We start from the raw sequence: 13,106 nt of genomic DNA on the forward strand, positions 1-13,106 counted from the left end.
GGCTCAATAAAGGTCGGCCCTTACTGTGACGTCACAGTATTTATACTAGTAAGTATAGGAAATAATTAAGAAAGTTAGTGAATCTGTGCTGTTGAATATTATGTGCTCTTCCATTGAGAGATCTGTGTGTATAGAGGTTTCTATGAGTTGACATTATAAAATGTGCAGGTTTTATATGGCTTGTGCAAATAGCATTTTTTTTTGTTCCAAGTGAAGTTGAAGCAGATGGTAATAACGTTGAATAATTTCGAAGCAAATAGTTCAAATTGTTCTGAAATTTTCATAGAATTATCATATAATAGCCAGAAGTTAATAGAAAGAAACAAGGTCCTTGCAAAGAGGCAAAGAACTTAATCTCTGGAATTGGTTTTTCTTTTTCTTTTTCAATTGCTGTGTTCAGCCATTTCAAGTTCAACATTCTTTTACTATGCCCGTGGTATAGAGGATTTATTTAAGGACTTTTGTTCAGTGTTGTGCTTTAGTCTACTTCACACTTTGCAACTGTTGGGGCCCCAGGAATGTTTTGCATTTGCCCATCACATGGCTCGATGTGTGTTGCTTGTTGTCGCAATGCCCTAAGGTGCAAGCTTGATGGTGTCATGCCAGCAGTTCAGGCTGTGTTGTTGTGATGAAAGTGAGAGTATGGGAGTCTACCTGAATGGGTGCTTACTTTATTCACAGCTGCCATTTTTCCACCTTCATACACACAAATCAGGTCAGAATAAACTAGCTAGGCACCATGCATTGTTCAAAACTTCAGTTGCTATTGTTTATTAGTTCAGTAGAGAAGGCTCGAATAATCGAGCAGGTCTGAAAAATCAGTTGGCAACTATAAAAGAATTCTTTGTCTTTGCCTTGCTCACTGAAACTAACTGTTGATTGTACATACATGTATTAAAAGTTATATTTGTTAGCTTTAATATTACACTTCAAAAAGTCCAAATAGTGAATTTCAAATTGCAGTGAATATTGAATAGCGTAATATTTCATCGAATGTTTGAAAATGTCTAATATTCATACAAGCGTAGTTTTGTGTCATGATGTAACGTTTCATTATGAAGAACAGAGGTGCATTCTCAGGCACTCTTTTGTGGGTTGATACAGTCAATGTCCGAATACAATGTCTGCGATTTTTTGGACTCCCAAGGGACCGCGAAAATGTCAGAAAAATGGAACATTAGAAGAAAATGCATCCATGCATTTAATTGCCCTCGGGGGCTCAAATCGTCACATCTATGTTCGAAATAGCTTTAAAAAAGTACTGAAGCAAAAATTTTCCATCTTGTTTTTTCTGCTGCAATAAGTAGGTAATGACCGAGTAATCACCACACGAAACAGCATTGGTTTCAGATCACGACAGGTAATTATTTGGAGTCTTATTTGTAGCGACCAGTCTAAGTTTCGGTTTGAAGAGCAACGAGATGGACCAAAGAAGGAATGTAAACACAGCTAGACACGTGATCGCACAAAACTATGATGTGCGCACACCAGCATGCTCACTGGTGCAAGAGCTTCGTTTTGCTGCTTCGTCTGCTACGCCTGCACATGCTTTGCGATGTCCTTTCCATCGCCGTCGTCCTCGTTTTCGTTGTCCAGTGGCGACTATTTCCTGCTTGCGGTTGTCACCGCCGAATTAGACGTGGCCAACCACATTTGATTGGATTCACTACAAAGCGGTGACTTGGAAAGTGCGGCTAGCGGCAGCTATCAATGTGCGTATGAACCAGTACAAGTAGTACGAGCCATTCGTCAAGGGTGCTTTGGGAATGAAGCATATTCCGGAGCAGGACGCAAGGCGAGGTAAAACTCGACACATCGTCAGGCTTGGGGCTACGTAGTCTTGGTGGAAGATCATCGGACTGCTCTAAGCTCAGCCGGTTTTGTTTATACCAGGCATGTTCGAAATGAAACGAGCAAATCTGGCTGATCTTCAGTGTGGTCCATTCTAAGCGTCCAGTGGCACGCACGAACTCGGACCGCTTCTGCCACTTATCAACGCCGATCAAGCCAAGCGAGCTGGCAATCGCTGGGAAACTGTATATAGGCCTAGCTCGCTAGCCATTGGATCCGATGCAGACGGCCCTTGCGACCCGTCCGCAGCTGGTAATAAAGCATCTATATTCGTCAACACAATAAATGTCTGCACATTTATGTCGCTCGTAAGTGACAATACAATTAGTCTTCCCAACGCCGTTGGTAGCGATGAGAGAACACGTTGGCCAGGTGAGCCACTTCGCAGAGACGATTGCAGCAGCGGCTGCGCTGACCGCTTGCGAGTCAAAATCACGGCAACGGTTTACTATATCGCGCAACGTTTTATAACATGCACACTTTCGAGGTCACTTTGGGAGTTATTTCATGTCAGAAACAAATTTTAGCCGATTTTTGTTTTGCCATCAGTGGTGAAAGAGGTCAGCGTCACGACCAGGGAGGGAAAAAAAAAAAAAAAAAAAAAGACAGGACGATTGGAGCGGTGAGAAACTTGCTCGCAGGGCCCGCCCCGACGGCAGCGCAAACTCTTGACGTAGCGTTTTCTCGGTTTACATTCCTTTCTTGATGTCGATGCCGCGAGGTGCTGCATTTTGCGATTGGCTGGGCGCACATACTTTAAAATTGATTTTAAGTATGTTCCAAGCTGTGTTCGTTGTTGATATTTTGCAGACGATGTGTGTGTGCCCACATAAATCAATCTCACACCTTAACTCGACTTCGAAATTTTGTGTCAGTACTCCTAAAGGCCTGCCAGCACAATTACGCTTCACGGGGCTTGTACTGTGACAAGAGAAGGCGGGTTCGCATGTTTGCAATTAAGGAACACATTGATTTGTGCTCCTACACGCTCTGGGGGATGGCACTTTTTCTTGTTTATATCTTTTTTCGGTCAGTACTATCGTCATAATCACTTAATGTGGGATCCATTTTTATTTATTTATTTATTTTAAAGTTTTGGTTGCTATTTGCATGGGGCTTGTCCACACAGCAGGTGTGTCTAAGAGATGACGTCGCATCTTTGCATGTGTTTGTGCGGCTTTGTTTTTGTGTGACCGGCGCTCTCTCATGTGCTTTCGTGAGAGCCAAGTGGTGCGAAGAAACGTGGCTCGTTTCTTCTATCTCCATGGCGATCTCTGACAATGGAGATTGCAGATTGCCAATGCGGTGACGCTCTTGTCAGACTGTATACGGAGACGATGTCACGCTTGCGCAAACCCAAGCAAATCTGATCATCTTCAAGCGTAGTGTGAGGCAGGGTGTTTAATATTAGAGGTTTTTTTAAGCTGCTCTGAGCCTAATAAATTTTATTTTTCTTGGCTGAAGTTTTTCGGACTGTTCAATTCTTCAGACTAGTTTTCGGTCCTCGCGGGGTCCGAAAAATTGGTTGGTGACTTTGTGCGCACAACAGGGCTGGTGTGTGTGCTCGTGCTCGTGTGCTCCAGCCTGGCCATGCTACATGGTGCAGACCAGCTTTGTCCTGCACCAGCTTCACCAACGGATAGTAGCCACATCCAAATAGCGCATTTTGTGCAACAGCTCAATACGAAGCGAAGCCTGCGAAGGCGTCTAGCCAGGAGTGAATGCACGCTGGCAAATGTATGTCTGGTCTGACCTTAAGATTTACGTGGCTGGAGGCTGGTTGAGTGTTCAAATCTATTAAAAATTAGCGAGACCTGCAGGTTACGACACCGATAGGCAGTGTGGCCAAAGTTTCATTCCTTTGCCAGCTGGCACAGCCAAACGTTAGCAAACGATAGTTAGTGATAATAGGATAGTCCTACTTCTAAAAGTATGTCATTCCTATTGAAATTATAAACACAGATTTTCCCTTACTTCAGCCTGTTTATTATTAAACTGCATTAATAAATACACACAGTAACTGTCGAAAGAAGCTGACTGATCCAAGCACGCTTCTTGATTGATGTAAGCTGTTGGCCAATAGCAGCTGCGTATAGGGATCTGCTATTTAACGAAATATGGCAGCCCCAAAAAGGTGAGAAGGCTTCTGTTGAAAAAAGAGTGTTTGAGAAAAAGGTGACTTCGCACTCCTCTTGTGAGCTCCTTGCACCGCATAAACTGCAAAATTTGGCTGAGTTGTTCGCAGTAGCGTATGCTATCCGTGGACTGTGTTTTTTCACCAAGCCTAAGGGGTAGTTTGGACCCCTTTAACAACAGCACACGCAAACACTATGGTTGCCAGCAGATCGGCATATGAGAGCACTGGTTCGGGGCTGTGAGATACTAATTAAAGTGTCGGGAGGGGTGGCTTCAATTAATGCCATTTTGGACCTGCAGTCATAGCAAAAAGTGAGAAAAATTGGACAGCAAAAGGTTTCAGCATCCAAAAAAATTTGAGCCGTCCTTGTACATCAGCTCTATGGAGTATGCTGATGCCACGAAGGTATCCGAGTTAGCAGGCATGTTCAAAAAGTCGGTCGTTGATTGCAGACTCGTTTCATAATTGTAAAGCTAGCTTTCCTGCGAGGCAGTTTGCCAAACTAATGACGGCATAGTTATTTTTGCAAACGGCATGGGCAAGTACAGTTTATTTGTACAGCTCTTTGCGGGGTTTGGCACTCATCCGCCATGCCGGTTCATAACTCCCGCGTCCCTGTGTCAAATACACCGTGGAGCAACATTGGTCTTTCTCATCGCCGTGTGTGGCCACACGCAAGCAGCAACTCACTGCCATCCGTTATGCTCACTGTCATTGCACTTCTCTCTCACTGAAGCGCGCCGTGCATGCTGGTGCAGCTAGGTGAGGCCTTGGCATGGCCTCCGAGATTGCACTGGCACATATTCGGAGGCCATGCCTAGCTGCACTCAATCTGCGCCAGTTTGTGCAATGCACAGCACTAGAGAAATAGGTGTGATAGTGAGTGTTGCTTGCGCATAGCTAACACTATGACGCATGGTGGTGTGAAAGATCAGTGGATCCGCTTTTCTCTCACTGTAGTGTGCCATGAAGGCTAGCACATTTAGGCATGGCCTCGAAGACTGCATTGGCACCAATGCAATCTCGGAGGCCACAAGCCAAACTTATGTGGCAAGGTTCGCTGGCCACGTCGTTTGCACAGCGGGGGCGGCATATCAGGCTGGATCAGCTGCATAGTTGGCGTGCCGTGTTGTGCACCACATGCAGCTTGAACATGACAGACTTCATTTGCATCGCAGCCTGCAAGCTATTCTGTTTGACTACGCCGCTGTTTTGCCAGTTTTACAAAAATATGGACGAGCCAAGTGGAAAGCAGGAGCGAAAGACTATCACATTGGAACAGAATACAGCTATTGTGAAGGCTGTCGTGTCAGGTGCTAAAATGTTGCAGGTTGCGTATGCCCAAGATTCTTTTATGATTTTTAGTAAAATTTTGTCATGTGAAAGCGTTATGGTTCTGCAGGTCGCAATGCCGTCGTTTTCTTCACATGGTTAAAGTTGTGCACCTCATTGGGCATATATTGCATTAAAGGGCAATAATGAATATAATAAAGTTAATGGATTTTAACAAAGTAATTCCAGCTCCCCTTTCGACTTCGTTATAATGGGGTTCGAGCGTATTATGACATGGAAGATGTATGTAGATCTGGCTTTCATGATGAAACCGTGTGCAAGAGCAAAGCCCCAGCATGTACAGCTAGCATGTACAGCTAGAACGAGGCACTTCAAAAACATTTTTATGTTTTAAACAATCTGAATGAAATTTGCACAGTTAAGGTATTTTTACCAGCTGATTTCAAAAATTGAATTTTTTCTTTTATAAATATTTTTATGATATCCAAAACAGGACATTCTTTGTTTAGGGCCTGATTAGCTAGTTAACAACTTGCATGGCTGCATACAGCTCACGGAATTGATTCTGAATGTTCATAGTGTGTTGTAAGCTACAAATCATTGTTTTGGGCCATTTCGAAGAGAAGGTATAGTTGTCAAACTAAATTATAACAAATGCCTAACTTGATATTTTTCTATTATCAAAATGGGCTTTTTTTACGCTTAAGTTTGACTACCTCTTCTGGGTATCAAAAAATATTCATCATAGGAAAAAGCAGTTTATTTCTGTAATCAGCTGGTAAAAATACATAAACTGTGCAAATTTCATTCAAATTGTTTGAGAAAATAAAAAGTAACTTGAAGTGCCTCGCCCTTGCCCCCTTAAATGACCGGTACCGCCAATATTTGGGCAAATGTGCAGTGCAATGAAGTGCACTTGCAAATTAGAAAAAGAGTATTCTGTGCTATATAAGCCATTTTGTTGTATCCTATGAGTCAAAATACCGACTGACAGACTGACCCACTGGTACGAAACCGCGGCTGTGGTTGAATGGGCTGTAGTTATTAGGTAGGAAATAAGCGTAATGTGTCTGTGTGGAGGCTTTTTCAAATATTACAGCAGTTTCTCTCACATATTTAAGGGTGGGTGCATGCTTTCTGGTAGTTTCTCGTTGCTGTTCATAGTAATTGGATACAGGGTATCAAAGCATTCCCTGCGCCCCTTTTCTTTTAACCTCTTAAGTCACATGCCTGAGTTATCTCGTTTATGTGCCTGCGCACACCCCCTTGCCATGCCAGAGTTAAGCCATGCAACAATTTTCACTCTCTCCTTGCCTTTTGTGAGATAATTCGTGATCGTGAAACCCTCATGTACTGGTCAAAACATCTCTGCATAAATTGGTCAAACTGAAATTTCATGGTAGCTTTTATTCGTATATGACAGGCGGCATGACAAAACTTATGAATCATTGTTGCTCGGAAGCATGCGTCTCTCAAATTTCTGCATTGCTGACAGTGCAAGAAGCCCTAAAAAATGTTGAGTGGTTTAAAAATTCAAGAACTTATAACTCTTGATTCGGAGGATTCTGATCTTGAAATAACCCACATTAAATTTTTTTCTTAGTCACATACTAATTGCCCCGATTACAATTGTTAAGTAGTATAATTTAAAAGGGTATGAATGCGAGCTAGTTGGTATGAATACATCTGTGAAAATACAGCACGAAATAAACTTTGACAAGGGCTGCTTCTCTTTTTTTTTTCCAGCTCTTGTCCTGTATACCTCCCTTGTATGTGTTTATTTTGTGCTGTTTTTTCACCGATAGTATAATTAATATTTTTCTTGTTATGCATAAGGAAATTTGTAAGATGTTCAGACTATATTACCAGTAAATACAGCTTGAAATTAAACTTTGCTAATATGTTTCTCTGGCAGAAATTTGATTCGCCTTGGAGAAACGTCGGGCACCCAGTAAGCGAAAAATCAAAATGCTTAGTGCTCAATTTGTTAATAAAGTGAAATGGCATACTATAATGAAGTTTGATTAATATTCAGTTGTGATGTGAAGAAATTTAGCAAGGTAAAGTTGTAAGCCAATTGGTGAGACATTGTGAATAAAACCGCTACAGACACAGGATGGAGGGAGACGACAACATAGGGCAGCCCTGCATTGTCGTCTCCCTCCGTCCTGTGGTTGTGGCGGTTTTATTCACGATGAGAAGGAAATTTTCTGGGAACTGTTGTGAACTAACAACAATTCTGGTATTTTGAACTTTTGTTTTTATCATTCAAGTTATTATAGATGGGGTACGAGTGCATTTTGTTGATGTGTCATTTGGTTTTATTGCAGAGAACAAGAGCAGTCGTTCTGATGTGGAAAAGATTTCTTACAGTCAATTGCTTGAGAGAACGGAGAGCAGGCATAGAGCGGAGTACTGTGAGTATACAGCTGCTTTTGATCTACAATTTTAGCGATAAGGAGTAGTGTATTTACTAAATTCTAATGCACCCTGGATGGTAGTGCACACACGTTTTTTTAGACCAAAAAAAATTTTAACAAATAAACTCCCTCGATTGTAATGCGCACCTCTTTTTCATGAGAAAAAAGAACCAGTCTTTTACAGTACTGCACACCTCAGGCTTTCATACAGAAATACAACATTCTCTCATTTGAAAAAACAACACACATTCATTTATTTGGAAAAAGAAAGATTTGCTGCCCAATGCACTAAAGTAGCGATTAACAAAAAATTCGTAGTTTCGGCGAAAAGGGGGAAGCTTCGATTGTAATACAGTCGAACCCACTTATAACAATACTCAAGTGCCACGAAAATTCCATTGTTATAACTGGGTTGCATGAAAAAATCAAAATAGGGGGATGGCAGAGCTGAGGCGAGAAAGGTGTGCAGGCGGGGAGGCCAGTGCCTCTCCCCACCACCTTCCTCCGCACGGCTGCTGATTGTGTTCACTCAGTTAACTGTTTCCTGGGCCCTCCGATCGCGTGTAAACAACCCGCGGCTGTCGGCGTTAAAGAATGGCACTGCTATAACAACTGCAAAGACGTGTCGCGGGTGGCAAGCAATATGCGAGCACTGCCGAGCCATTGCTTTGGTCGCCCCGAAAGGGGCCTTTTAAAATTGCGAGAAGGATGCTACAGCAGCCTGTGAGCTTGAGAAATCTAGAACAAACACTGAGGAAAGATCGCCACAAGCACCTCGCCACGTACTTCACACTGGCTTGCACGAGAAAAGCCTATGTCCATAATTCATGCATGCTTTACGTGAAGCTTGCCGACATCCTCCTCCAAGGCATCCAAGTGCTCCACGTAATGCAGCAGAAGGTCCCTCGCGAAAACGAAGCCCCGGAGGGACTGAATCGTCTGGCGGGCCTCGTGTGGGAACAATGTTCAGGCAGCCTGCCCTACCTCGTCATCGCTGGCGTCGTCGCCGTCGCTATCTGGTGCAAGCACGTTCGCAACAGTCGTTTCATCGGTTAGAAGCACTTCGTTTCCAAATCTATAGCCGTGCGCTTTCTTTTCACAAGCAATGTCGTGCATTGCCGATAATCAGCAGGTGTATTGGCCATCTTCCTTTTCGGCAGGGAGTAAAGCGAAGCTGAGAAACCGCGTGGTCATGAATGACTTCGACGCAACCAACAAAGACGAACGCGAGTGATTAAGCTGTTCGCAAAACTGCGCTGAATGAGGAGCCAGCAAGCAACGTGTGAGCAATCTGCTTGCGGCGCAGTTGGCAAGGTCCATTCGTGTTTCGGAGGGTGGAGCGGTGTAGAGCTATGGGCGCAGCCTATTCGTGTGGAAGGGCGACGGCAGAGAGCCGCGCGGAGATGGCTGGAAAATGAGCGCCTGGTGGCTGTTGGAGCAGCTACCCATCGTGCAGCATCCTGTTTGCGCCAGTCCCGCACACAAGTTTCGTGAACTCTGAATGCCTGTGCGGCCCGATTTCCGTTGGTCTCCGCAGACGTGATCACTTGCCTTTTAAGTGTGGCATCATGATGAACTTGGCTTGTCTTCGCAGTCGGCACTTCCATGCTGATAGAGTAAACTCAGAAAACGGGAAGACAGATAGTAGACTAAAGCACTAGCACGCACATACTACAGCACATGGAGGAAGGTACGGTAGTGAGGCACGAAGCGTGTGCGAGGCGGCCATATTGAAATTCCGATGGCAATATGGTAACGCTGATGTAGGACTGTACTTTATTCTAATCCGCATACAATTTTTGGACCTCCTTTATTGGGAAGAAAGTGTGCATTAAATTCGAGCAAATACGGTAATTATGGAAAGCCTAGTGGACAAATTTTTCGCTCTGCATTCATAAACATGCCTCTGCTGTGTGAAAACATTGTCTATAAGCGGACGAGCAGTGACTATTGAGTGCGAGAACGAGTGAAGCGGCCACCTGGTGTCCACTGGCTGAACCACGCCTAGCGTGGATAGCTCCTTGCATCATCTGCTAACCACTACTTGTTTACATGTGCACGTACCTTGAGCATATCCTCTATAGAGATTGTTTGTTTTGTGATATGAGGGCAGTTATAAGTGCTGGTATGCAATTTTTTGCTGATGTACAAAAGCTGTTGGCCTTTGGGTGCACTTGCGCTGTGATAAAATCAGTGACTGCATATGTTGAGCCCATGATGTATGATCATGCATCCTCTGTTCGCCGCAATCATGTCAATTGAGTTGCAGCTTTGTGTTTCATGCACATCTCAAAATACATTTAGCTGCATTCCAAATAAATGAAGTGGTTGCATCAAGGCATGACCGCAGCGCTTTAGACTCCTTGCCGTGATGTGTTGATCATATTCCACAATTTTATGTTTCATGCACATCTCAAAATACATTTAGCTGCATTCCAAATAAATGAAGTGGTTGCATCAAGGCATGACCGCAGCGCTTTAGACTCCTTGCCGTGATGTGTTGATCATATTCCACAATTTTATGTGATACCACGAAACATGAACAAGGTGGCATGAGGATCACTCAGCAGTAAAGGGAAAAAAAAGAATCTGAAGCACTCATTGCGGGACAGGATTGTTAGGTGTATAATTGTTTGACTGTTGATTAGTGGTTACGCGACTAGTAGGGGTGTGCAAATAGTGATTTTTGAGACTGAATCAAATACGAATCGAATAGTGCCAAAAACGAATCGAATGAAATATCAAATAGTTTTTGAATAGTTTTTGGATAATGAACAGCTGTTATCACAGTACAGTCGAACCCGGCTATATCGAACTCGCCAAAAAACGCCTATCAGTACGATATAGAGCATAATTCGATATAAGCCTGCTAAATAATTGGATGTCATAAAAGCACATACCATTTATAAAATCACTTAATTGATGAAATTAGCTTAGTTTCGCACGAAATAGTCCTGCATTTTCTTCTGCTTGGGCAATTTCGCTGCGTGCGAGGCACGCACCTTTCCACTTTGTTTAAGGAGTCGGAGCAGGTGAGGCCGCAACATTCCGCATTCGCGCAGAAGCACCGGACTAGTGCGAGCGCACCAATCACTTCGGAGAATGTGGGCCAAAGACGGTCGTTGCTTTCTTTGTTGTGTCCATTTTCACTTGTGCTCGGCACGATGTCGGCAATGTAGTCTTCGTTTCCGGGCTCTCCCGTTGTCGCGACACCATCATTTGCGCTCACAAACTCATCCACCGTTGATTCGTCAACAGCTTCCGGAAATTCTGACAGCTCGCTCCAAACTTCGGCAACAACGGCAACGGCTTCGTCGCATTAATCAGAATTTACAGTCGTCACCAAGCATGCGGAAGTCGGTAAGGCTGAAGCTATTTCGGATGAACCACTCGTACACGGCCGTGCGTACGCGTCGGGCGCCACGGGCGTAACTACGGGCACCGGGTCGCGAGTTAGGCTAGTTTCCCCTTCAAGATCGTGCCGAGAGTGCACCTCGGAATCTTGTACGTTGCGGGGACATCCGACTTGTCACCATGTTCGACCCGATTTATGATTTCGAGCTTCACGACGAAAGGCGAATTCTGCCGCTTCATCACGGCAACACTGCGGGAGAAGGCGCACACAATGAATGAGATAAGCAGCGAGAGAACTCGCACTTTCGCTGCTTTCGCCATCTTGCACGACGAGGGCACGAGAGCCTCTGATTGGCTGTCTGAGCAAGCGCTGCAGGCGGGCGGGCCAGGATCATTTTTTGTAGAGGGGTGTCGGCGGCTCCGAGTTAGCGCGGTCACGTAGGGAGAGCGGTTGGATGGAGCCGCGCCGCTGGGTTTTCCTGACACTGCGAGGGAAAGCCAACTTCCGGGGCACTTTCCGCCGCTTGACGTTCGATATATCGGGAGTCGCTACTAGTTTTGTTCGATGTAAGCGTAATTTTTGCTATATATACTCATTGTAACTATACCGTGTCCAGAAATTGTTCGATATATGGAATAATTCGATGTAAACGGGTTCGATATAGTCGGGTTCGACTGTAATTATTAAACATTGTTTAAATCCTAGTATTCTTATGTTAACAAGTTTCTGTCATTACATAGTACGTTACGAAGTTTTTATCAGAAAATGATACAGAAATTCTGAGAATTGTCTGCAAATGTGAAAGCATTCTTTGACTCGGCTGTTACTTTTTGATGTTGTTTCCCACATTTCAATTAACCCACCGCCAAATATAAGTTGGCCCACCGCCAAATTTCAGGTTTGGCCACCACCCAAAAAAAGTTGGCCCACCCCTGCCATAGGCTTCCCCATGCATTTTCTATCGAGCCCTATGTATCCCTATGGGTGAGGTGTCATGCTTTTCACATTACACATATCATTTTGCTAACAAATTTCTCCTTGATCAGTTTTTTTTTATTGTTCTTTATCGCTTATAAAGCTACCGGTCATCTACATTTACACTAATATAACATTAAATGTCTTCGCAAATTACGCATTTTTGTGCAGCTCCAAGGCATTACACTTTTCACGTGACAGACAGATTTTGATGGAGTACTCTCCAAAGAATGGTTACGCATTAAAACACAAATGGAGAATTGGGAGCAAACAAGTAGTTTCTTCGCATGCACATGACTCTTCAGAAAGTGCAAATTATCACTGTATACAGGGTGTGCACAGGTCCTTGAAAACTGAATACCCTTGAATTAGAAAAGTCTGTTTTCGAGGCCCTTGAAAGTCCTTGATTTTTTACTGGTCCTTGAAAATTTTTTTATTTTTCAGGAACCGTATCGAGAATGCCTATTTCTCCTTATCAAAATGTTTTTTTTTTTTTCATGGGAGTTTATTTGACGTCTGAATTCTGAATTTTGAGCTCAAGTCCCAGTTTGAATAAGTTTAACAGATTTCTATGAGACAGCTGGCTACGTTGGAGTTGTTACTTCAGGCCTGGCCACATGCTGCCCATCCCATTGCCATCGCCAATCATCACTGAGCAATGCGGACATTGTCCGTATACTGTCATTGTCTCGTTTTCTTCGTCAGTGATTTCCGAAACCAGTGCTGCTTTTTCTGTTCGTCTGTGTTAGTGATGTGCCTGGATCGATGAAAAAATGTATGAAAAAAGCAAGTTTTTAGGTACATGGCTCCACCATGAAGACTACAATCAGTGGATTGCACCAGACACGACAAAACCACATCAGGCCAAGTGCAAGCCTTGCTGTAAAACATTCAACGTCGCTGCCATGGGTGAATAAGCATTGAAAAGCCATATCAAACGCGCCAAGCATATTGGTGTCATGAAGATAGCGGCAGGAAGCTCAGTGACAAGCTACCTGGCCCCAATTGCAGTTGATCAAAGCACAACTCCAGCTTCGTTGCAGTTGCTGAGCATAACCTACGCTTGTAAAGCACA

At 43.8% G+C, this 13,106-nt stretch overlaps 1 protein-coding gene across 4 annotated transcripts in view; it reads left to right on the top strand.

Moving 5' to 3' along the window:
* The window catches only part of LOC126547179 (cell division cycle and apoptosis regulator protein 1-like), a 261,069-nt gene that overhangs the window by 86,541 nt on the left and 161,422 nt on the right, over window positions 1–13,106 (top strand). For all 4 annotated transcript variants that reach the window (XM_050195056.3, XM_055062798.2, XM_055062796.2 and 1 more), the window contains one exon: window positions 7,612–7,698. In XM_050195056.3, coding sequence (XP_050051013.1) covers window positions 7,612–7,698 — 87 coding nt within the window. The remainder of the gene's footprint in view (window positions 1–7,611; window positions 7,699–13,106) is intronic.

This window comes from Dermacentor andersoni, chromosome 1 (genome assembly GCF_023375885.2).
Source record: "Dermacentor andersoni chromosome 1, qqDerAnde1_hic_scaffold, whole genome shotgun sequence".
NCBI lineage: Eukaryota > Metazoa > Arthropoda > Arachnida > Ixodida > Ixodidae > Dermacentor > Dermacentor andersoni.